Source organism: Engystomops pustulosus, chromosome 5 (genome assembly GCF_040894005.1).
Source record: "Engystomops pustulosus chromosome 5, aEngPut4.maternal, whole genome shotgun sequence".
Classification (NCBI taxonomy): domain Eukaryota; kingdom Metazoa; phylum Chordata; class Amphibia; order Anura; family Leptodactylidae; genus Engystomops; species Engystomops pustulosus.
The window spans coordinates 124,743,290-124,770,070 of record NC_092415.1 but is presented as its reverse complement, the minus strand read 5'-3'; the positions used below and the strand labels follow the sequence as shown (position 1 = coordinate 124,770,070).

General features: G+C 44.3%; 1 protein-coding gene across 5 annotated transcripts in view; it reads left to right on the top strand.

Annotated features, from left to right (window-relative positions):
• MOCOS (molybdenum cofactor sulfurase) overlaps positions 1 to 26,781 on the top strand; it is a 551,645-nt gene that overhangs the window by 354,084 nt on the left and 170,780 nt on the right. For 4 of the 5 annotated variants that reach the window (XM_072152958.1, XM_072152962.1, XM_072152959.1 and 1 more), the window contains one exon: positions 13,849 to 13,930. In XM_072152958.1, coding sequence (XP_072009059.1) covers positions 13,849 to 13,930 — 82 coding nt within the window. Of the gene's footprint in view, positions 1 to 13,848; positions 13,931 to 14,648; positions 15,161 to 26,781 lie in introns of those variants that run through there. The other variant, XM_072152961.1, reaches the window with a different exon arrangement.

Here is a 26,781-nt window from a genome sequence, read left to right as displayed (position 1 = left end):
GTAAACAACCCCCCGACCAACACTAGGTAAGTGATGCAAGGCCAACCTGACTGCCCAAAAATAAGATGAATACTCAATTCCTAGATACCAATGAACAATGGAATAAATAGGTCCTCTAACCAAACAAGCATGCCAGGTATCAAGTGCCAACCTCAGGCTCCATACAAAATCCAAAGATATTGCTGACAGGTAAGCATGACAACAATATATGAGTGGATACCGAGGAGAGGTCTCTGATGCCAGCGGCGGACCTATGAGCAGTCAGGGAGGGCACAAGTGGACGGGGGTGACAGGCTCCCCACGCGTTTCGTCGTATGAAAACAACTTCCTCAGGGGTGTGTAACCCATGATGCTTGCAACTCACCTTTTATAGCCCCTACATTGAATGAAATAACGATTGTGGCGTGCCGTTACGATATGGCGTAAAACCGGAAGTAGATCCGGAAAACCGGAAGTGACGTATAAACGCATGCGCAACCCCGGCCGGGGATTTGTGTTTGCACAGGTTGCTATAGAGACCCTGTGGCTCATTAAGATAGCGAAATGACAAAAGTTGCCAAGATGAAAAACGCCCAATAATGAGCAAAACAACGGCGCCAAGATTTGAATGATAAAGAAGATCAATGCATATAGATCTAAGGTGCAATCAAAACTATGTGAATATTTGGAACTACCAAACATTTGTGTCAAGCATCACAATAATATAGGGACTAAAGAACGGCGAATGAAGCAATCATTAAAGTACAATAAACAATTAAATTTGAATTACATACAATGAATATCTGTCTGTATAGAGCTTCAATTTACCAGGTAACAGTACATTGTATCATGAATAAAGAAGCAACTATTAAATCAAAAGTAGGGTACAAAAAATGTTGACATGGTATTATTGCAATAACAAGACACGGGAGCTGCATGAGGTCTATACAGGAGTTTCTATTATCCTTAAAGGAGAGGTTCAAGCCAAAAATATATGATTCTCAGGGGATAATGAGACCCTTCTCACTATCTTTCAAAAAGAGCAACAGAATATAGAGTCAATGGGTCTTTGCATAAAAAGTCTCGTGATGGCAACAGAAGAACTTCGAAAAAACACATCTCATGTCCGGAGAGGTTGAGTAGATCATTGAGTTGGAAGATATGCAGGTAAGTAGCTTGAAAGGTCCCATCACATCCAAAAAAGTTATGTCCAAGAAAGTGCAGAATGGATAAGTAATTATGACACATAATCTAATTTCTATTAAAAAAGAAAAAGAATTATAAGATAAGTCCAATAGTGCAGTGCTGTCAGTGGAATAGAGCTATGTGAATAAAAAGTTGATGTGCCAAAGAATAGGTATATTACTAATGTGAAATTATGAAGTGAAAAAATATAAGTGGAGATAAAGTGTAGAAGGGGGAGTCTGGGTAGTGAGTGCGGTAGTGAGCAGTGAATGTGCACAAATAGGGGACCATAGGGGTCCAAGCTGCTAGGGGTGAAGGAAGATGACCCCGGGACACGTGATGGGAAATCATAAGGGATCATAAGGATCCAAACTACTGGGGGTGAAAGGAAGTGACCTAAACTCGTGATGGGAGATGTGTGAGTGACAGAGGAAAAGTGAAGGGGTGTGGAAAGAATGAGTGCTGTAGGAATATAGTTAGTGAGCTAGAGGGATCAGGATAGACAAAGGTATTAACTGGTAGAAGCACTTACCCGCTTTATATCACAAATAGAGATCTTGAAAATTTCTCACGAGACAAGGCGACGAAAAGTCATCATCTTTGCTTATAAAAACCTGTATATAAAAGTTCTTCGTTAAGGCCCAAGGGGGAGAGACATTTAAGTTTGAAGATCCACTGGGCTTCACGCCGTAGTAACTCCAAACAAATGTTCCCTCCCCTAATATTGGGACGCATTTTGTCCAGACCCACCACTCGTAAACCCTTGGTCTTACCGTTATGATGGTTGCGAAAATGCGTGGCAACTGAGGAAAGAAGTTTGCCTTGTGAGAAGTGGGCATGGGCATTGTTGATGCTCGACAGATGTTGCTGAACCCTCCTTCTTAGTTCTTGTGTTGTCTGTCCAACGTATACCTTATGACAGGGGCAGATCAAAGCATAAATAGCATTCCTAGATCTACAATTAATGTAGTTTGGAAGGAAAAACTTTTCTTGATTCAAGGGATTTGTAAATTCACCTGTTGGACTCACTAGACTACACACCGAACAGTCGCCACACGGAAACGATCCTCTTAGTTTCAGGCCTCTTCCCAAAGGTTTTGTTGGACGGGAGAAGTGGCTCCTTGATAGTTGGTCCTTTAGGTTACAAGACCTTTTGGCTATGAGCTTGGGCTTGTTGTCAATGAATGGCCTCAATTTTGGCTCCGAGTTCAGAATATGCCAATTTTTATTCAAGATCCTCCAAATATCCTTCCACTGGTTATTGTATTTAGTGTAAATACCCAGTTGCGAGTTTGATCTTCTTGGCTTAGGAGTCAGGAGGTCCGATCTAGGGGTAGAGCAAGCCCTTTGAAAGGCTTGTGAGATGACTTTCCTTGGATATTCTCTACCTTTGAATCTTTCCGTTAGGTCCCGTGCATTAGCCCTGAAATCCTCGTCCAAAGTACAGTTCCTCTTGAGGCGGATAAATTGGCCAATCGGTATGCCGGCTTTGAGATGTTGGGGGTGGAAACTTTGATAGTGGAGTAAACTGTTGGTGGCTGTGTCCTTTCTGTGGAGGTTCGTACATAAAAAGTTGTTCACTATATGAATTTTCAGGTCCAGGAAGTCCACTGCTGTATGTGAGAGAGTAGAGGTTAGGATGATATTTAGCAAGTTCTTATTCAAATCAGCAATGAACTGATGACATAAATCAACCGGGCCTTCCCGGTTATATATTTCTATATAACGTCATCAATGAAACGATGCCACCATTTAACATGTTGTTGGAAAAGTTGGGATGGGTACACGTGTGCGTCCTCACACCAACCCAAAAAGAGGTTGGCATAGGAGGGCGCACACCGTGCACCCATCGCTGTTCCTGAAACCTGTCTGAAGAACCTTGAAGCAAATAAGAAGTAGTTATGCTTCAGTATGAAGTCCAGAAGGTCCAACAGAAATGAGTCAAACCTACGGTCGCCAGTGGAAGATTTGTCCAGGAAATAAGCCACTGCCCTTACGCCATCAGTATGTGCAATATTAGAGTATAAAGACTCCACGTCTAGTGTGACCAGCAAAACCTCATTCGGTAGTTGGGTATTCTGCATTTTTAACATAAGGTCTGTGGAATCCCTAATATAAGAAGGTAACGAAAGTACCAATGGCTGTAAAAAGAAGTCAATAAACATACAAGGTTTCTCGCAAAGGCCACCTATCCCTGCCACAATGGGTCTGCTCGGTGGGCAGGTCAGGGATTTGTGCCGTTGTTTTGCTCATTATTGGGCGTTTTTCATCTTGGCAACTTTTGTCATTTCGCTATCTTAATGAGCCACAGGGTCTCTATAGCAACCTGTGCAAACACAAATCCCCGGCCGGGGTTGCGCATGCGTTTATACGTCACTTCCGGTTTTCCGGATCTACTTCCGGTTTTGCGCCATATCGTAACGGCACGCCACAATCGTTATTTCATTCAATGTAGGGGCTATAAAAGGTGAGTTGCAAGCATCATGGGTTACACACCCCTGAGGAAGTCGTTTTCATACGACGAAACGCGTGGGGAGCCTGTCACCCCCGTCCACTTGTGCCCTCCCTGACTGCTCATAGGTCCGCCGCTGGCATCAGAGACCTCTCCTCGGTATCCACTCATATATTTTTGTCATGCTTACCTGTCAGCAATATCTTTGGATTTTGTATGGAGCCTGAGGTTGGCACTTGATACCTGGCATGCTTGTTTGGTTAGAGGACCTATTTATTCCATTGTTCATTGGTATCTAGGAATTGAGTATTCATCTTATTTTTGGGCAGTCAGGTTGGCCTTGCATCACTTACCTAGTGTTGGTCGGGGGGTTGTTTACAGATTCACCACACCAGGTGACTGTAGGATCTCATGTATATAGTATTTTTAAATGATTTTAAATGTGTGTATTTCTTTGATTATCTGTCATTATGAATTTTTTTGTTTAATAAACTTGGATTTGCATTTTGTACTATATATGAGCCTTTGAATGCACTCTTCTTTTCTTGTGTTGCTTTCATGTTGATATTTGTGCATTGGCTCAAAAAATTATCATTCTTGGCTGTGCTACACCCACTTTTGTCATTACAAATAGTCTTATAACGCGCATCAGGAGACATGTCTCTGATGCCAGTTCAGAGAATGCGATAAATATTTCTTCAGTGTCTAAACACATTAACCCCTTCACGCTCCGCGGCGGATATATCCGCCATCGAGCGCAGTGAGTTAGCGCTCGATGGCGGATATATCCGCCAGCGGCGCGACATGTTCAAATTCGGTCATCCCGTCGCAAGACGGGATGACCGACCGCCGAAACCTGGCGGGATCGCGAGGGGACATCCCCCCTCTGACATCACAGGACCTGTCATGTCGGTCCTGTGATGTTGATTGCTGCGATTGGCCGTCTTTACAGACGGCCAATCGCAGCGATCGGAGGCTGCAGGCTGGCGGCTCCGGGGTTAATGACGTCATCCCGTCGCGAGACGGGATGACAAAACACCGGAGCATGCTGGGATCGAGAGGGGACGTCCCCCTCTGACATCACAGGACCGATCTGATTGGTCCTGTGATGTAGATCGCTGTGATTGGCCCGTCTGTACAGACTGGCCAATCACAGCGATCAGTGACTGTGGAGGGCAGACCCAACACCCTCCATGCTCTCCAACGCCTCCATTCTGCGTTTGGTAGTGTTGGAGAGGGTTTTAGGATCTGTCCTGTAAAAGTGAAAAACTACTACACCCATCCTCCATCCCCTCCCAGTGTAATCCCACTTCCCTGTACTATCCCCCCAAACCGCACTTTTAAGTGCGAAGTGTGTGGAGTAGGAGTTTAGTGGAGGAGAAGGCGTGTGGTGGAGGAGAAGGCGTGTGGTGGAGGAGAAGGCGTGTGGTGGAGGAGAAGGCGTGTGGTGGAGGAGGCGTGTGGTGGAGGAGAAGGCGTGTGGTGGAGGAGAAGGCGTGTGTGGAGGAGAAGGCGTGTGTGGAGGAGAAGGCGTGTGTGGTGGAGAAGGCGTTGTGAGGAGGAGAAGGCGTTGTGAGGAGGAGAAGGCGTTGTGAGGAGGAGAAGGAGTGTAGTGGAGGAGAAGGCGTTGTGAGGAGGAGAAGGCGTTGTGAGGAGGAGAAGGCGTTGTGAGGAGGAGAAGGCGTTGTGAGGAAGGAGTGTAGTGGAGGAGAAGGCGTTGTGAGGAGGAGAAGGAGTGTAGTGGAGGAGAAGGCGTGTGTGGTGGAGAAGGCGTTGTGAGGAGGAGAAGGCATTGTGAGGAGGAGAAGGCGTTGTGAGGAGGAGAAGGCGTTGTGAGGAAGGAGTGTAGTGGAGGAGAAGGCGTTGTGAGGAGGAGAAGGAGTGTAGTGGAGGAGAAGGAGTGTAGTGGAGGAGAAGGCGTGTGTGGTGGAGAAGGCGTTGTGAGGAGGAGAAGGCATTGTGAGGAGGAGAAGGCGTTGTGAGGAGGAGAAGGCGTTGTGAGGAGGAGAAGGCGGTGTAGTAGTGGAGTGGAGTAGTTGTAGTGTAGGTTGCATACTATCCCCCCCATCATGTCCCAAAAGACGTATACGGATTTGGAGGTCTATAGTTTTATGGCCTCCGATACGGAGTCAGCAAGTGGGGACGAGTTTTATTTGTCTTCCTCGTCCTCACAAAGCGAGTCAGAGGAACCCCCTAGAAGGCGCTTACGCAGTAGTGCCAGAGTGCCCGGGACTCCTGCTGGAGTGCCCGGGACTCCTGCTGGAGTGCCCGGGACTCCTGCTGGAGTGCCCGGGACTCCTCCTGGAGTGCCCGGGACTCCTGCTGGAGTGCCCGGGACTTCTGCTGGAGTGCCCGGGACTTCTGACCCCACATGGGTGACCCCCAGTAGTTATGCCCCTCAGGTCCCTGATTTTACGGCCAGCCCTGGGATACACAGAGACACGGCAGGGCTCGGACCAGTGGACTACTTTAAGTTTTTTTATACTGAGGAGCTTATTAGTTTGATGGTGTCCCAGACTAATCTCTACGCTGCACAATACATTGCCCACAACCCCACTTCTTTTTATGCGCAACCCTACAGGTGGACCCCTGTTAGTGCAGCAGAGATGGAGAAGTATTGGGGCATAGTACTTCTTATGGGACTCGTCAAAAAGCCCTCTATTAGGGATTATTGGAGCACAGACATTCTGTACCACACCCCGATGTTCCGCATGGCAATGAATAGGATGCGCTTTGAAGCCATCCATAGGTTTCTGCATTTTGCTGACAATTCTCAGTGCCCACCCAGAGATGACCCCAGTTATGATAGGCTATATAAGGTCCGACCCATATTAGACTACCTGAGTGCCCAATTTATGGATGTGTATACTCCAAAGAGGCACATATCAGTGGACGAGTCCCTGGTACATTTCAAAGGGAGACTTCAGTTCCGCCAGTACCTGCCCAATAAGAGGGCACGGTATGGCGTGAAGATGTATAAGCTGTGTGAGAGTGCATCAGGGTACACTTTTCTGTTCAGGGTATATGAAGGGAAGCACTCTAGGATAGTGCCCCCTGAATGCCCCCCCTTCCTGGGAATAGCTGGAAAGATAGTGTGGGATTTGGTGCACCCACTATTGGACCAGGGCTACCACCTCTACCTGGATAATTTTTATACGAGTATTACCCTGTTCAAGTGCCTCGCTTCCAGACAAACTGCGGCATGTGGCACTGTTAGGAAAAATCAGAGAGGTCTCCCTAAGTCGCTGCTAGGGGAAAAGCTCAGAAGGCATGAGAGCCGAGCACGAAGCAGCGACTCAGTATTGTGTGTTAGGTACAAGGACAAGAGGGATGTCCTTGTACTAACAACAATACATGGGCACAGCATCACCCCTGCCCATGTACGAGGTACCAGTGCAGAAGCCCCCAAGCCGGACTGTATTTTGGATTATAATAAGTACATGGGAGGGGTGGATTTGTCGGACCAGGTGCTTCAGCCGTACAATGCCATGCGGAAGTCGAGGGTGTGGTACAAGAAGCTGGCCGTGCACATCATGCAGATGGCATTGTATAATGCTTTTGTGCTGCATCGATATGCCGGCCAGAGGGGAACTTTCCTGGAATTTCAAGAGGTGGTAGTCAAGAAGCTGATTTTTAGAGACCAGGAAGGGGAGAGTGCTAGCACGTCTGTAAGCGAGGCCACATCACGGATTGTACCAGGGCAGCACTTTCCAGGAGAAGTTCCCCAAACAGCCAGCAAGGGAAGGAATCAAAAAAGGTGCAGGGTGTGCTCAAAAAGGGGCATAAGGAAGGAAACCATATATCAGTGTGACACATGCCCCGACAAACCAGGGTTATGCATGAAGGAGTGTTTTAGGATATATCACACGTCCCTGGATGTATAATTGTACCCTGATGCACACAGCTCATACATCATGCCGCATGCCGCACCTTCCCTGCTGAGCTCTTCCGTGTGCCCAGCCTGTAGATTATTGCCACATATGGGGTATTGCCGTACCCGGGAGAACCCACATGATGATTTTTGGGGTAATTTGTACTATGCACTATCCATTATGCATCATCCTTGGGGTCCACCTGTGGGGTTAAAATGCTCACTACACCCCTAGATTTATTCATGGAGGGGTGTAGTTTGTAAATAGGGTCAGCTTTTAGGGGTTTCTACTGTACTGATCCCTAAGGGCATCTACAAATGTTTTTTGATGTAAAAAAAAAATTAAATGTCTGTGCTCCAAATACCATTCTATTCCGAGCTCTGCCGTGTCTCCACCTTGTAGCCTATTGCCATACATGGGGTATTGCCATACCCGTAATCACCCGCAGAATGATTTTTGGGGTGTTTATCCACAGTGGCATGAGTTGGGCTGTTTTCATTTGTCACTACAATGGCACATTTGAGAAAACAATGCTATTTCTACACTGAACCATTCACTTTGTGTTACATTTGGGCCAGCATCTCAGGGGTTAAAATGCCCATACAACCCTAGATCAATTCTTTGAGGTGTGCCCTTTCCATAAACGGGGTCAATACTCGGGGGATTCTATTGCACTGGTACCTCAGGTTCACCCCAACATCAGTCTAGTGAAAAGGGTGCTCCAAAAGCAAAATCTTATTCCATTCCTTCTCAGGCCTGCCGTGTGCCCAGCCTGCTAATTATTGGCACATGTGTGATATTGCCGTACTCAGGACAACCCGCAGAATGACTTTTGGGGTGTTTGTCTAAATTGCCATGGGTTGGGCACAATATATTAGGCACTAAACTGACATTTTTGCAATAAAAACGCAATTTTTACTATGCACCATTTACTGTGCATTCAATTTTGACCTGCTTGTTGGGGGTTAAAATTCTCACCACAACCCCAGATGAATTCTTTGAGGGGTCTAGTTTCTAAAATGGTATAATTTCTCGGGGGTTTCTATTGCACTGGTACCTTAGGGACCCTGCAAACATGACATGGCACTCCGAATCCAAACGTGTGAAAAAGGAGGCGAAAAATCAAAATTTCACTCCTTTCCTTCTCAGGCCTACCGTGTGCCCAACCTGTCAATTATTGGCACATGTGTGGTATTGCCGTACTCGGGACAACCCGCAGAATGATTTTTGGGGTGTTTGTCTAAATTGCTATGGGTTGGGCACAATATATTAGGCACTAAACTGACATTTTTGCGATAAAAACGCAATTTTTACTATGCACCATTTACTGTGCATTCAATTTTGACCTGCTTGTTGGGGGTTAAAATTCTCACCACAACCCCAGATGAATTCTTTGAGGGGTCTAGTTTCCAAAATGGTATAAATTATCGGGGGTTTCTATTGCACTGGTACCTCACGGACCCTGCAAACATGACATGGCACTCCAAATCCAAACGTGTGAAAAAGGAGGCGAAAAATCAAAATTTCACTCCTTTCCTTCTCAGGCCTACCGTGTGCCCAACCTGTCAATTATTGGCACATGTGTGGTATTGCCGTACTCGGGACAACCCGCAGAATGATTTTTGGGGTGTTTGTCTAAATTGCTATGGGTTGGGCACAATATATTAGGCACTAAACTGACATTTTTGCAATAAAAACGCAATTTTTACTATGCACCATTTACTGTGCATTCAATTTTGACCTGCTTGTTGGGGGTTAAAATTCTCACCACAACCCCAGATGAATTCTTTGAGGGGTCTAGTTTCCAAAATGGTATAAATTATCGGGGGTTTCTATTGCACTGGTACCTCACGGACCCTGCAAACATGACATGGCACTCCGAATCCAAACGTGTGAAAAAGGAGGCGAAAAATCAAAATTTCACTCCTTTCCTTCTCAGGCCTACCGTGTGCCCAACCTGTCAATTATTGGCACATGTGTGGTATTGCCGTACTCGGGACAACCCGCAGAATGATTTTTGGGGTGTTTGTCTAAATTGCTATGGGTTGGGCACAATATATTAGGCACTAAACTGACATTTTTGCGATAAAAACGCAATTTTTACTATGCACCATTTACTTTGCATTCAATTTTGACCTGCATGTTGGGGGTTAAAATTCTCACCACAACCCCAGATGAATTCTTTGAGGGGTCTAGTTTCCAAAATGGTATAAATTATCGGGGGTTTCTATTGCACTGGTACCTCACGGGCCCTGCCAACATGAAATGGCACTCCAAATCCAAACGTGTGAAAAAGGAGCTGGAAAAGCTAAATTTCACTCCTTTCCGTCTCAGGCCTACCGTGTGCCCAGCCTGTCAATTATTGGCACATGTGTGATATTGCTGTACTCGGGACAACCCGCATTATGATTTTTGGGGTGTTTGTCTAAATTGCCATGGGTTGGGCACAATATATTAGGCACTAAACTGACATTTTTGCAATAAAAACGCATTTTTTACTCTGCACCATTTACTTTGCATTAGATTTTGACCAGCGTGTTGGGAGTTAAAATGCTCACCACAACCCCAGATGAATTCTTTGAGGGGTCTAGTTTCCAAAATGGTGACATCTTTGGGGGTTTTCTATTATACTGTTACTTCAGGGGCTCTTCAAGTACACTGTGGCACCACAAAACATTTGCAGCCAAATTGGCCTTCCAAAAACGCAATAGTACGAACTCTGTTCTGGACATCGCTGTGCGACAAAGGAGCACTTGACATCCACATGTCTGGTATTGCCGTACTCGGAGGAAGCAGGGCAATAATTTTGGGATGTATATTTACCTCAAATTTCTAATGAATGTGTCCATTTTAGGGCTAAATGAGAAAAATCGTAATCAAAAATTGAAATTTCAGAATTTCAAATCAATTTTTGTTTGCTTCTGGAAAAATAATAAAAGGGTTAACAGACTTCCTAAATGCTGATTTGAATAGGTTGAGATGTTAGGTTCATAAAATGGTGTTACTTGTGGGGGTATATAGTACAAAAGCCTTTGTAGGACACTTCCAAACTGCATTGATCACCACAAATTTTACATTTTTCAAATTTTAAAAAAATCTGAGAATTTGCACTTGAAACCTTCTCACATCCGTAAAAAAAATGGGAACGTAAAACAAATAATGGAAATAAAAAGAAGACCAATGGCAAAAGGTTTCTACCCAAAAAAAATTGTGGTGTGACATTTTGTCTAAAAAGTATAACATTTGAAACTTTGAAAATTGTAATTTTTTTCAAATTTTTCCTAAATTTGTGAATTTTTACCCCCCCAAAAAGGAACGGATCACCGAAATGATACTACTAAGGCCCGTTCCCCACTTGCGAGTGTGATGCGATGAACTCGCATCACACTCGCAACGCAAGCTGCCGGGAACGCACGGCCTGAACGCTGCACCGCGGGAGTGAACTCAGCATGTCAGTTCACTCCCGCGGTGCAGCGTTCGGGCCGTGCGTTCCCGACAGCTTGCGTTGCGAGTGTGATGCGAGTTCATCGCATCACACTCGCAAGTGGGGAAGGGGCCTAACATAAACTACAATGTCTCACGAGAAAACAATCTCAAAATCACAAGGATATCTTAAAGCGTTGAAAAGTTACTACCACAGGAAGAGACACTGGTCAAATTTCTGAAAAAAGGACCGAGCCTTAACCTACAAACAGGCTGCGTCCTTAAGGGGTTAAAGACTGTCATGCAGGTGACTACAGCGGTCTAAGATGTAGAGGGATCGAAAAAATCATAAAACCCAAGAGGGGCGGGGACCTTAAACGCATTCTTTATCACCGCGAGACCTTTTGGATATTTAACCCAAATTTTATGCGTCCTTGAGTTTAGTTAGGATGAATTCCCCCCTAACTCCAATCAAATACCCTACAATAAGGGGAACTCGAGAATTTACTTTACAATATTTACTTTACAAACCAGAGCCCCATACGGTCTAAACAAAGAACAAGATTTAATTCACTTTTGCTAATGTGGTACCCTCCTCAATTTATCCTGTTAAATGTGGTAGACTTTTGTGTTTCATATGCATTGTTCATGAATGACTTGTTTTAGCATAGCAAGGGTTAAAACTCACCTGAAAAATTATGTGATCCGGAAGTCATGTTTATAAGGCGATTCTGCAGAAAGTAACGCAGGAGCCATGAATAAGGTCCTGTACCGAAACGCGTAGGCTTGTAGCCTTCATGTTCTCTTTTTGTCCATAGTGCTGTGCTGTATTTTTACCGTTTTATGGATTGAATAAATTTTGATGATTTTACCGACCTACCGACTCCTCGCATCTAGGTGGATAGAAGTTTCTTTTCTTGATATTTATCATACGCTGGCGCTCGTGTGAAAAGTCGCCGGCAGCAGCGAGTGCGCAGGCGTGGGGACAGTAATGCCCCGCGCCGGCCCACTCCCGTCCGGCCGTGCCCCCCACTCGGACGGCCGCGCCCCCCCTTCACGCCCCACTGGCGTGAAGGTGGCGGATTGGGGAAAATAATCGCAAAAGCTAGCAATAAGCTAGCATTTGCTATTATTTCAGGGCCTCTGCGCCAGTGGCGGTGCGCAGAGGTCCTGATAAATATCCCCCAAAGTCTCCAATGGATACACCAAACATAGCGTCTCCAGACATGCCTTAGCCTGCCATGAAAAAGACTTTTCAGCCTTTTCCATCACACCCATCGAGACCATACCTGAAAAACATCACGATCGATTTCAACAATTACGTAAAAAGGAAATTTATTGGATTTTCAAGTTGAACAGCTTACACCCAGCGGGCTTGAACGAGATGTTTGGGGACAATTTTTAACACCAGCTTACAACACCCCAGCCCCCTTTCACCCCGCCGCTCCCCACTCTTCCCCCAAAAATATTGGGGCTCAGCCACATATGATTTTCAGTCAATTTCACTCTTTATTTTATTTCATTTCAGTCCATCTTGTCATATCTATTTTATCTTCATTTCATCTTTATGTCAACTTTTCTCCATTTTCATAGCCTTCCCCATCATATTTACTCAATTTAGAACATATTCATACGGTCAACACACACTCAGCAACTCTCTCTATATTCCATTATCACTCCAATGCCCCCCCCCCTTCCCTCCAGCTCATTTCTTCTATCTATCTATCGCATATTAGCCTTTTAATTTAATCCCCTATACATACATTTCACCACTAAACAGCAATCTACTCTGTAACTAAAAATTTTACATCTATTACTAAATATTTCCACATATTCAATACCTCTTTAGAGGTATCCAACTGATCTTAATTCCCCAGACACTTCTCATTATTTATCCCCCGGCGCGTCCATCACCATAGCGACAGGCAGGTACTCGCACCACGAACCCCGATCGTTTTCAGTCGCCTTTTACATCAACGCCATGTTTTAGGTTCCCCACTGCTCCAGCGCGCATACGCGCACACGGCAACTGGCTGCCGTATTCAACTTCATCCTTATATATATATGCCTTCTGTTATTCACTGACCAACAGAACTATATCGTCACTTGAAAAAGGGGACCCCCGATCCCCGATACGTGTTGTGACTACCTGTTTTTTAGTCATTTTATGTTAATAAAAAAAATATTTTTGAGAAATATCAGTCGAGCTGTGCGCCCCTTGAACCTCCCAATAAAGATATTGCTTGCTGGTGAGTGTTGCTTCATGCCATCTTCTTCTGAATATTAAAGTTTTGGTTATGCTTTAATACTGACATTTTCATCTACCATGGAGTAAAATGTTGCAAATGTATGAAGAGGAACACACGGGGAGATTTACCATTAGGCCGGCTCTTTGCGATTCTATGTGGTTCTATGTTTGCCTTTGGATCTTTGCTGCTTTTCATATTTATTAAAATGGCATTGATCCATTATTAAATCTTTCTGGGAATTTCTAAAAACAATTGCAATTGTACATATGCCAGAAGGGGAGTGGAATGACCTTGTGACTTTTTTGCGATTATTTAAATAATCACAAATCATATATCTGGCTTTGCACGGTGTTTGACGAGCGGTTGTTCTTTGTATTTAATCCACTGTTTCTGAGTGGTGGGAAAAGGCCCTAGCCAGTTTTTTGAATAGAAAAAAGAGCAAAATAATCTCTTTGCAAATTTTTTGCCACTTTTTTACACCAAAAAGTCAGTGATAAATCTCCCCCATTTCTTCCATATTTGTCAGTGTGTAACATTTTCGAATGACTCTTTAATGAAAACCTTTATTACGATAAGTATTTGAAAACTAACATATGTTGCTTCCTAAATCTAAGAATATATTTGTTGATATTCTTGTTCAGTTTATTTTTTTATTTGGTAAGTATCTCTTTTGCTCCTTCTGATCTAGGAATGACCTCCATTGAAATACCAATAAACGATGAGAGAAATCTGACAGCTCAACTCTGCCAAAACAAAGTTTGTGGAGATAGGTAAGAAAATTCAAAGATCCTAGACATATTTGTAGCAATACATTATTTTATTGTTTTACATATAGTTGTTGGTTAATATGACTAGATTTACTGGTTAGCCATACATAATTACCACATATTAATTGAGGCTTGGTTGCTTCTTCATCTGTGAGGGAGAGACATTTTATCAAATTTTAGCAGGTTACCATATGTACTCGAGTATAGGCCGACGCGAGTATAAGCCGAGACCCCTAATTTTACCACCAAAAACTGGGAAAACCTATTGACTCGAGTATAAGCCAAGGGTGTAGTATACAGCTAGCCAGCCCAAATGTACTATACTGCCAGCCCCCTGTAGTATACAGCCAGCCCCCTGTAGTATACAGACATCCCCATGTAGTATACAGCCAGCCCCATGTAGTATACAGCCAGCCCCATGTAGTAAACAGCCAGCCCCATGTAGTATACAGCCAGCCCCAAGTAGTATACAGCCAGCCAGCCCCATGTAGTATACAGTCAGCCCCAAGAAGTATACAACCAGCCTCAAGTAGTGTACAGCCAGCCCCAATTAGTATACAGCCAGCCCCAATTAGTATACAGCCAGCCCCATGTAGTATACAGACAGCCCCATGTAGTATACAGACAGCCCCCATATAGTATACAGACAGCCCCCATGTAGTATACAGCCTGCCCCCTGCCAAGTGTATAAAAAATAAAAAACTTAGTACTCACCCTCCAGTGTCCGACACTGCCGCATCATAGTGTGCGCCCACCAGCAGATCACATGGGCGCGTCTCTGCCGGCTAGAGAAGAAAGAAGAGGAGCCGCCGGGAACCGCGCCGAAGATCAGGAGCTTCGCGTCGAAGATCAAAACCTGCACCAACGATCCAGACACTGTATTAAAACTGTATTAAGTTTTTTATTTTTTGGTTGACTCGTGTATAAGCCAAGGTGAGTTTTTTCAGCACATTTTATACATACATATATACACAAGTATATACGGTAATTTTATGAGACAGCTTGTAGCAGATGCCACAAGAGGTGATGCTTTGTTTCTAACTATGTAGAAATAACACAAAACACAATAACCCCCCCCAAAATGTATTAAGTATTCTAAATGCAAAAAAAGACCAGAGCAGGTGGGACCCTTTATACTAAAAATGGGATATTGTTAATTGCTGACCAAGAGAAGGTGGGGATTAGCTACGTTTACATTAAATACAATAAATAAAAGAACATCTGGTGTCGGTGGTGCAGTGCAGGTAATGCATCCTGTAGTATACTAGACTGGCTGAATGTAGATCTAATCAAAGCATAATAAAATCAGATCAGTTACACCCCAGAGTTCTTAAAGAACTCAGTTCTGTTATTGCTGTGCCCCTGTTTAAAATTCAGATATTCCCTAATGACTTGTAAGGAGCCCAGTGAGTGGCACAAGACAAATGTGGTGCCAATATTCGAAAGGGGCTCTAGGTGTTTGCCAAGAAGTTAAGTAGCTAAATGCAGTTCATCACAATGCACTAAAAATGGTAATTATTTCAGATTTCCACCTGTCTCTAATCACTGTTTCGTCCTATACCTACCTAAGAGCCCCGAAAGGGGCAATTGTTGGTATTTGAGAAGTCCCTGCTTATATGACTGACCATATGACTAGTAGCAACCTCTCCCTAGCTTACGCAGTTACACAAAGCAGTGCTCTGCTGCAGAACCTGCTAATAGACTGCAGTCACATGTCTGACCTGCCCAATTACAGCCATGCCCCTGTGGTTGCTAAATTGGTTGCAAGCCAGGCTGCTCAGTAGTCAAGTCAACCAGTTTGGCAATTTTTCACAAACACAATCGTAAACCACATACTGCAGCATCTGTTCAGCTTCTTGGGTGCTGAATCTGCTAAATTTGGTACGGACCCGAATTTGTTCATACATGTTTGTAAGATTTGTAAGGTTTGTCAGTGCATGCCATCCTGTATGTTTATAAGGGGCTTATTGTTGCTCCGATACCAGAATTTGAGTGTGATACGATACCCAGAAAAGTATTGCGATACTCGATATCGATACAATACTTTCAAGAAAAGAAATAAAGTATTATTTGAAAGTTTATGGTACGTTCATATGGGGCCTTTAGATTGCGTTTAGAAATGCACTGCAAATGTATAGGGGTGGACCTCATCCTGATAGCATTTGCATTTCCATTGAAACACATGTGATCAATAAAGGTCAACCAGTGATTTGCCAGGAGAGCTTTATGACAGTGTAGTATATGTGTTGTAAAGGTTGTCCTGGTAATGTTAATATAAAAGAGTATACTCAATAGTATAACTTAGGGCTCATGTGGACTGGTGTTTTTGATGTCCGCGTACCATCCAATTTTTGCGGATGGCAAACGGACCCGCATGAAATGAAAAGCTGAGCTCTTATTGGTTGCCGTGGGCAACTAAAATAGTTCTGCTCTAAGAGACTTATGATAAATCTCCCCCCTTGTGTCTGGGGAAACCATGGGAGATGTTGAGACTCCACATATGGACAGATGGTGATATCTCCCTGATGAGGTGGTCCCTGCTCTGCTCCTAACCTGGTACATCTACACAAAGGATCCCCTGCCCGATTTCTGCTGTGCAGATGTCTGTGAAGGTCATTCAGTATCGCAAGCACCAGAAACCCGGTATTGAACCCAGAGGTCGCACTAACATATTTCTAGAAGGGTAATAATACTCCTCTCACTATTTTTGAGGAGTATTTTTAGCCGGGAAGGAGTATGAAATTTTCAGTAATACAAGTATATAACTCATAGCTGTATATAATGTTGATAGACGCTATTTATATAAGAAATCATGTGTCAGTATCTTCTGTGTTTAAATAGCAAATTGAGGCAGTTATAGTGATGTTACATCATGCATTGCCCAGACTGGAGCTGACGCCACCAACCCCCCAACCACAGTCGCCGAAACCTCCCACCACCACACTGCGGCCCGCCGAAACCTCCCACCACCACACTGCGGCCCGCCGAAACCTCCCACCACCACACTGCGGCCCGCCAAAACCTCCCACCACCACACTGCGGCCCGCCGAAACCTCCCACCACCACACTGCGGCCCGCCGAAACCTCCCACCACCACACTGCGGCCCGCCGAAACCTCCCACCACCACACTGTGGCTAACGCCGCTGACACCAAACGTCCAGACTGCAGCTAACGCACAATGTATCCCTCTCCCCATGTGACCAGACTGTGGCAGCCACCGGCGAGCCCCAGTGGCCAGACTGCAGCTGACACTGCAAATCCTTGATGATTGCTTTGTAAAATGCTTTTTTTAAAAAGAAATTTTGTTTTATTTTTTTTGGTGTCTGTGTTGGGGGGCGGCGTTTTTTTTTAGGTTTTTTATTAATTGAATTTGCGTCAGTCCCACGTAACATATACCTCATGCCACCTCAGAACTCGTCAGACACGCAGTCCCACGTAACATATACCTCATGCCACCTCAGCACCAGACACGCAGTCCCACGTAACATATACCTCATGCCACCTCAGCACCTGCCAGACATGCAGTCCCACGTAACACACACCTGCCACCTCAGCACCAGACATGCAGTCCCACGTAACACACACCTGCCACCTCAGCACGTGCCAGACACGCAGTCCTACGTAACATAAACCTCATGCCACCTCAGCACCTGTCACACATGCAGTCCTATGTAAAATACACCTCATGCCAACTCAGCACCTGCAAGACATGCAGTCCCATGTGACATACAGGTCTTCCCTGACCTTATCACATCCACTCCTGTCAGGCCCCCTCACCTCCATACACATGTATGCACACAGTACCTGTACACGTTCTACTTGCAGCAGCCATTACAGCTCTACTTCCTGTGAGGAGACTGTGTAGTAAGCCACGCCCCTTTCCCGGAGGCTCCGCCCCCTCCCGTGACATCACGGCTACCCGGAGCAGCTCCATTCTAGAGGCTGCCAGCGCTGTAGTGTGAGCTGAGCAGTGCCGGCCCGTGCGCTGCCATTGTCATGTCCTGCACACCATTGCTGTGCGCTCCGGACCGCTCAGCCCACACACTACAGGGGATAATTGCCAAGCGTACTTTTACGCTTGGCAATTATTCTGGGGAGTAATGGCGCCTCATCATGCGTCTATGACGCTTGGTGAGGCGTTAATGCGATCTCTGATTGAACCATTTTGGCTCTGAAAGTATTGTAGACCAACAAGATTTTGCTGCATCGTGCAACCCTAAAGGGGTTGTGAAGAAAATAAAGAGCACCAGTGCAGCATTGATGTTATGAGCATAGCTCCAGTTCCTGGCAGTGACCTGTGTAGGCCTTACAAAGACCCCAGGCAAATGGTGTAGCAGGTACCCGCTATAGTCATGGAGTTTTCACTGTGCCTCTGTATCCAAACGAGTATCACATTGCCAGGACTGGCGTTATGGGGCAGGTATTTGCCCAGGGCACCCTGTCCTATAAGGGCCCTTTGCATGTGGGCCGAGAATGTATTGCTTTTTTAATACCCCTTGGTTGAATGCCCGGATGAAGATCCGGGGCCTAGCCTTTCTTCTTTGGCCTTTCATCTACAGCCTGGCAGGACTCCATCAGGTGGTGTGTGCAAGAAAAATGGAGGGAGAGGCTGATGTAATAAGTTTCTCCCTGGGGCAATCCCTGAGGTGTTTGTAGGGATCTCTGGGTGATGAAGGATGGGGAGCCTGTGATTGTGAACAGCCTGATCCAGGGATCACACGGAGCAACATTGTGCAAAATAACTCACAGTTCTTTATTGGAACTTCAACGGCCTAACAGAAGCAAATTCTGCAGATTGGAAAGCTGGTCGGAGGGCAGGTCCACAGGAAGATGTGCTCACAGCCTGTGCTTCAGGCTGGGCTGGTAAAGATGGAGCCGAGCCCCGATGGTGGACCTCAGCTCTGGGGCTTAGTCTCCTGACTGCCCAAGGTGTCAGACAGTATGTATGTTCTGCACACTTCCCTTAGTCTGAACTGACACGGACTGGACTTGTCTGACTTCCTGGACCATATGCTCCCACCCACAAAGGGTTTTATACTCCCCTAGTGAGGTGGCATACTTTCTATTTTTATCTGAACCCATTGGAGTGCTGCCTTTTTTTCCACTTCATATTATTGAGGACCTGTTGCCCGGCCCAATTAGGCCTGCATGCACCTTTCTATTGTGTGCTGCTCTGGACTTTCCCTTAAGTATATTTTGGCAAATTGCAGTGAGCACACCTCGATACCTTTTTCTATACTACTGAGGACGAAGAACAAATTTTTCAGGGCCTGCATGTGGATGTTGCATTCCTTACAACCCCAGCCACACCTGAATTGAAAAACAGACATGAACAGAGATTAAAAAAATATTTGAAGCCAGTATATGGATAACTACACCATTTCCGCCGTTCACCATTTTTATGACACCATGTAATGGGAAGTGTATATATATATATATATATATATATATATATATATGTCCCTCTGTGAGACACTTCACACCTCTATGCCAGGATGGGAATCCAGGTTCTTTTGTTATTCCCACCTGAGGGGGGCTGAATGAGTGACTAAATAAACATCCCGTATTGGGTATACAGGATAGGAAGTGTTAAAAGTCTGTTGTCCCCCCATCTTGGTGGAAGATACAAAGGAACGACTTATAAGAGGATGGGAGTTGAGGATAAGGGGAAAAGGAATCTCCCCTCTATACCAGCCAGAAAGAAGGAATCTGCCCTCTATACTAGCTAGGAGGATCACCACACAGAGGACACCATAACAGCTTCCCGTATTTTTCCTGTTTGCTTCCTTAAAGGGAACCTGTCACCAGGAGAGCCATTTTTAGCACTCGCACTCCCCCAGTCCCCACAGAGCATAGTACATACACTGCCAAAGTGTTTTTGTATAAAAAATTGGTTTTACAGAAAAAAAGATCTGTTATATTGTACCTTTCATTAGCATGTGCTGTGTGACTAGGCAGTTGCCTAATGGGAGGGGCTGGAAAGGAGCAGTTCCCCCCCACCCTTGGAAAACATGTGACCTTTTCAAATATATGAATAACTCCCCTCACTCGGGATTGGCTGTAGAGGAGCAGGGGGCGTCGCTAAGCCCAGTGATGGGTGTTTTCATATATTTGAAAAGGTCACATGGAGGTTTCCCAAGGGTGGGGGGGAACTGCTCCTTACCAGACCCTCCCTTTTGGCAACTGCCAAGTCACACAGCAGATGCTAATGAAAGGTACAATATAACATATCTTTTTTTCTGTAAAACCAATTTTTTATACAAAAACACTTTGGCAGTGTATGTACTATGCTCTGTGGGGACTGGGGGAGTGCGAGTGCTAAAAATGGCTCTCCTGGTGACAGGTTCCCTTTAAGGAAGCAAACAGGAAAAATGCTACACAAAAATCACATGCATCCTCTGCATACTTTCACACCTAGAACGACTAAAGGATTCCACAATATTGACTATACTTCATCAACAAAAACAACCCAGCAACAGAACCAGTCCTACAGCCCATGCGATTTGTGCTGCATTCAGTGGCGCATCGGCCATGGGTAAAGTTGAGCCTCTCGCCTCAGGCAGCCAACATTTGCAGCAAAGTGGGAGGCAGCATCAGCGGTACAGTCACACGCTACAAAGCAGGTCCTGAGACTTAGAACTAGTGCTAGATTTCTTTTGTGCAGATATCCTAAGTCGTATAATTCATTTTTCAGCATTACCGATTACTCACAGCAAATGAAATAATAAGAGGTGATTTACCTGTTTCTTTCCCTGCTGATCAGGAGTGTGTGTGTTTTAAAATTATGACTGGCTACAGTTAATTACTGTTACAGCTGGACTAGCTGGAGCCAACACCACAGAGAGCAAGTGCAGGAATTCACAACTCTGCTAGCTCAGCTCTGGAGACAAAGAGATCAAAGAAATAGGGGACCTGTGTGTTGCTTCCCCTCCAAAATTCATACAATGGGAAATATCATAGTTTATAGGGTTGAAAAAGAAGTTCAACCAAGGAAGGGATTGGACAAGGAAGAGATTTATAGTAAACCATTCTATATAACATAACCATCAATGTTATTTAGGTGTAAAAAGGCATGTAGACCCTTCTTGAAGCTCTCTGCTGTCCCTGCTTTGACCAGCGCCTGAGGCAGGCTATTCCACAGATTGACAGTTCTCATAGTGATTTAATCTGAAACAATCTACCACCATATTTTTCGTAGTTGTCCCTTTTCCATAATAAATCTAGTTGTTTTAATCTTTCCTCATAACTGAGACCATCCATACCCCGTATCATTTTTGTGGCTCTTCATTGAACCCTCTCCAGCTCCAGGGCATCCTTTTTATGGACTGGAGGTCAGAACTGGACAGCATATTCCAGGTGTGGCCGAACCAATGCCTTGTATAGTACTAATATTACATCCCTATCCTGAGAGTCAATAACATTTTTGATACATGACAAGATCTTGCTGGCTTTAGAGGCAGCTGATTGACATTCCATGCTGTTATTTAATGTATGATCTACTAGCTGTCCATAACTGGGGTGTAATTCATAATTATGGGTCCCCAGTTACACGGGACAGTTATAAGATCTAGATACACCCCTGGACCGAGTACCGGAAGCCTAGTCTCATTAGAGTCAATTGCAGAACACCCCTAATATTAGGCTTAGACACCCCGAGTTTGCTATGGGGTAAATGGTAATGAGGTACCCGGTTGATTGGAAGTAGCAGCACGTTTTTGTCATCTTTCAATCAAAAGTTAGGGGTTTTAATAAAACCCCAGACCCAGAGAGTACCTCTCTGATGGGAGGGGGATAGAAAAAACTCCCCCTCACGGTGATATCACAGCCAGGGGTGCGGGTCAAAAACCTTGGGACTTTAAATTAGTGAAGCGGCCACATGGCTTTGTTCAGTTTGAGGGTTCTATACATTAGAAGACTGGATATGTAAACTAAGAGTACCCCACAAAACAAGGGGAAGGAGGACAAGACTAAGATTATAAAGCACTTGTAATAGAAAATGAATCTTTATTGGTACAATATAAACAATAAAATTGTTGATTGCAAGCCATAAAAATTAATAGTGGCACCGTAGTAAAGGTGTCCACAGGATACAATACAAATGGATGGTGAAACAAGGAGAAAATAGCAGTCTAAACCCAGACAGTATGGAGATCAAGCATATATAGAGAAAATACATGAGGAACTTTACAATAGGTGACATGAGACCTGTTGGATGCCATCCAACAAATACATATATTTCGACAGCTTGAGAGGGTCACTATAGTGTGCAATAGCATAAATGGACCTCTCAATAGTAAATGCCAGTTCTTACCTTATTGAAACAAGTAATCTACTCCACTGTCCGGGAAGCCCACGTCCCCGATGCACGTGTCGGCTCAGAATGAGCCTTCGTCGCCCCCCACGAAACCAACCATTATAAAGTATATGTAGCAATTGCATGTGTGAATCATCAGTGTGCATAGTCTGTATGTTTGAGGTACCTACGGCCTTCTTTACGTAAGTAACTCGTTGGTGGTGGCTGTTTGGACTGGGTGCTGAGACTGTGTGAAGTAAATTTTATCGTAAGGACACCATTTTGTGGAATTAGGCGGAGCTTAAGGGCTAAATGTTGGGACTTCATAGAGCAGGTGCACCCCGTGTTTGGACTCCAGTCTGTGGAGTTTGTGACATAAATAAAGAACTTGGAGAATTATAAAGCATGTGCTAACAAATCCAGTGGCTGAGAGGGAAAATAGAAAACCTAAATGAAAAAAATAAAACCAACAAGTGACCCTATAAACTGTATAAACTATATCCCTCAAGTAAATAATCAAGGAGTATTGTTAACAATTTGACCTAACAGTAGTTACAATAATTCCTTTGAACGAAATGAATTCACAACAAAGGCTGAACGTAAATTGTGAATGTGTTGCATATAAGTAGGTGGAAAGTATTAGGGGACCAACTAAAATTTTGTCACTCTGGAGTTCTCACAGATCTATTATTATTATTATATTCCATGTTTAGTAGTACAACAGGGTACAGCAGCAACGTTTCGGCTCCAAGGAGACTTTTTTTGGAGCCGAAACGTTGCTGCTGTACCCTATTGTACTCCTAAACATGGAATAAAGCATTTTCACCTTCTTCACCTGACCATTGACGTCCTGGAGTGCTGCTTGTTTTTCGTATATTATATCCAAAGGATCTGGAGCCCGGTCTCAGCAAGCTTGCACCCATCTGAATTTTCTTTGTGTGCTGTTTGAACTTTCTACAAGTATATAGCGTCCTTCCTAATTTCCTTTTTGGAACAAACTCTTTTCTGAGTCCTTCCTATGAAGCAGACTTGAGGAATTCACCGGGAAAATGTTGTTCTGGCAAAACACATGGGGACATCTAATCCAGAGGTACTGGGTCCCTGTCTTTATTCTCCAAATATTAGTTCTCTAATCACTGCCTCTTGAAAATGGAGAAAAAATACAGCCTAACCTGCACATACGAATAACAGGTAAGAGCTGTACAGTGCCATCTGTACAACGTACACTGCCAGCGTTTTGTACCATATTTCTCTTTCTATAGGGCACTGTACAGCTTTAGCACCTGATCTGACAGATCAAACGCACCCATGTATTTAATGTAAGCAAGGATGCAGTGTGGCTTGTTGGCGGCAGTGGTGGTACCTCGTTCAGGGGTGAGGGTGCTGTAGTCCCCATGAATTGCGGTCAGAACAAGGACATCCCTTTTGTCCTTATACTTGACCAACACCATGTTCTGATTGCTGAGTAACTTGATGTCCCCATTTTCCAAGTGGCTGCCCAACAAGGTTTCCAGGGAGACCTCTCTTTTGTTTTTGCGTACAGTTCCGTCGCACGCCGCATAACCTCTGGAACGGAGGGATTAGAATAGTGGAACGCTGTTATAAATATTTTTATCCACATAAAATCCAACCCTTCTCCACCAGTGGGTGCACAGATCGGTCAACTGGAACTCTCTGGGAGAGGGCATGATGCCACCAGACATGGCCCCTCCCACTGCTGATCGGTTCTGTCCTAGACAGCAACAATTAACCCCTGTGATGCCCATTGTGACAAATACATTATAACTGCTACTGGCTAGTCTACATCGAATAGTTGCGAACATGGATCAGGAAGGAAGGGGGGGGGGGCGGCAGCAAAACCCATCTGGACCGTGAGGCAAAATGGATGGCTGTTAGGAACAGCCGCCATCTTGCCACCATCACCATTTAATATTGACGTCATAAGTAAAATTGCAGCTATTTGCCAGTCTGCATTGATCAGCCAATAGCAACAATCATGAAATGGAGGGGGGGGTGGAAAGCCATCAGGAACATCCACAAGTCACTTCCTGCCTCACCGTTCTTTGACGGCGCGCATCGGAAACAGTTTTATAGGCTTTACAGTCATTCTTTTTGTGCCTATTTGGACAAATAAGGGCTTATTTTTTGAAAGATTGGATACCATTAAAATAGAATTCTATTAGTGGGTCTTTAGCTTATTGATGAGATTTTATTAACTCTTAAATGTGTGAAGGAAAATTAAATCATCAATTCTTGTTTTTGATTTTTAGCATTTTTTGGGGGCTCCGTTCACTGTAGCATAAAAATAATATATACAGTATTTATTCTATATATCACTATCATTACAGTAACACCTCATTTATATAGTTTTATTCATGTTTGTCCAATTCTACTGGAGGAAAACTAGAATAGAAAAAAATGCATTTGGTTTAGTATCACCATTTTTGTAGCAGCATTACTTTAGTATTTTTTGGTTGACGGAGCTGGTTGTAGCCCACAACCAGCTCCGTCAACCAAAAAATACTAAAGTATTGACAAGTTGTTCTATTCACTGATATATTCATTGATGATCTATTGTACAGTTTGGTATGTGGCAATACCAATGATACTATGTAGCTTTTTTTTTTTTTTCCCATGATTTTTTTTTTTAATGTACTTTATTAGATGTGTATAGGGAATAATGGTGTTGAGCGCTTGTTCCAGCTCATATACAGCTTACACAGTGCAATGCTTCTAATGTGTGTGCACTGTATTGAAGGTGTAATGTGGTACACTGAGAATGTTGCGTAAGCTCAGAAGATTACAGTCAGGTCCAGGAGGCAGGACCTGGTTCCCGGACTACTCTGTCTGCACTGGCAGACCCTGGGGCTGGCATCAGAGGATCGGACCATCCAGGTAAGTGGCGTGGGGGTGGGTTCTGACCTACTTCAGAAGCCCCTTACACACCGCCGTCCTGCTTGACCGCGACGTGTAAGGGGTTAACACCTGCGATCGGAAGAATCTCCGGTCACAGGTGTTACAGCAGGGTATCAGCTACAATATGTAGGTGACACGCATTCTTTATGGTGTGGGCTCTGAACGGGAGTACGCAGGGCGGATTAAGGTTGGTGGGGGCCCCTGGGCGCAAAATCTGGTGGGGGGCCATTGAATGTAGTCCAGACAGGGAACAGCAATCACTATATACTGCTCCCCAGTAATCGCTATATATAGCGCCCAGTATTCACTACATACAGCACCAGGTAATCGCTATGCAGACAGTCCCCTACTTAAGAACACCCAACTTACAGATGACCTCTGTATATTGTTAAATTACTGTACTTTATCCTTGGGCTACAATAAACAGCTATAACAGTTATCACAGGTGTCTGTAATTAAGATTTATTGTTATTCCTGGTCGTTATAAAAATCCAACATTTTTAAAATCCAATTGTCACAGAGACCAAAAAAGATTCTGACCGGGGTTCCAATTATAAGATATACAGTTCCGACTTACATACAAATTCAACTTTAGAACAAACCTACAGAACATATCTTGTACGTAACCCGGGGACTATAGGGAATTAAGTTGTAATCCCACAAAGATTTTCAATGATAATCTCTCAAATATCATTAATGAAGGTGTTTCCCTTGGTGTTATTACGCCCAAACAAAGTGATTATTTACATGTACATGAGCCGTTGATTCCCATCATACACGGGTTACCCAAAACCCACAAAAACATTTCCCCACCTCCCATGAGACCAATCATCTCTGGTATGGGCTCTATCAACGAAAGGATGGGAGAGTGGTTAGATACTCTCTTACAACCACTCGTTAAGAGGGTCCCTGGTTATCTCCAGGACTCCTCTGATGTTCTCAGAAATCTCAATCAATACACTTGGCGTAAACACCATCACTGGTTAGGCTGTGATGTTGTCTCTCTTTATCCTTCAATCCCATACACAATAGCAATCAGAGCATTGGAATTCCATCGCAACACATACAGCAACTATTCTCCTGATTTGCAAGTAACACATCACCTCATGACTCACAACTACTTTATGTTTTCTAACAAATTTTATTTACAAATTCAGGGAGTCCCCATGGGGGCGAAATATTTGCCCTCATTAGCTAATTTAGTTATGTCATGGTGGGAGTTACAGTTTGTGTACACTGAAGAGAATCCTTTTTTGGCGCATATTGAGTGGTATGGCAGGTACATCGATGATCTCCTCCTAATTTGGGGGGGCGATGTATCTGCCATACCCTCATTCCTGGATTATTTGAACTCCAACGACTTTAATCTGCGTTTCACTTATTATTCCAATGCAAGTGAGGTTACCTTCCTGGACCTCAATCTACGCGGAGAGGTTGACACTTTAATTGCTACATCCACTTACAGAAAACCTACAGCAGGTAACACTATCCTGCACTACTCTAGTCAACACCCTAAACACACTACAAAAGCCATACCTGTTGGAGAAATGGTGAGAAGTAGGAGAAATTGCAGCTCTGATATTGACTTTCACAAAGAAGTCACACAAATTTCCAACAGATTAACCAGCAGAGGTTATACCCGGT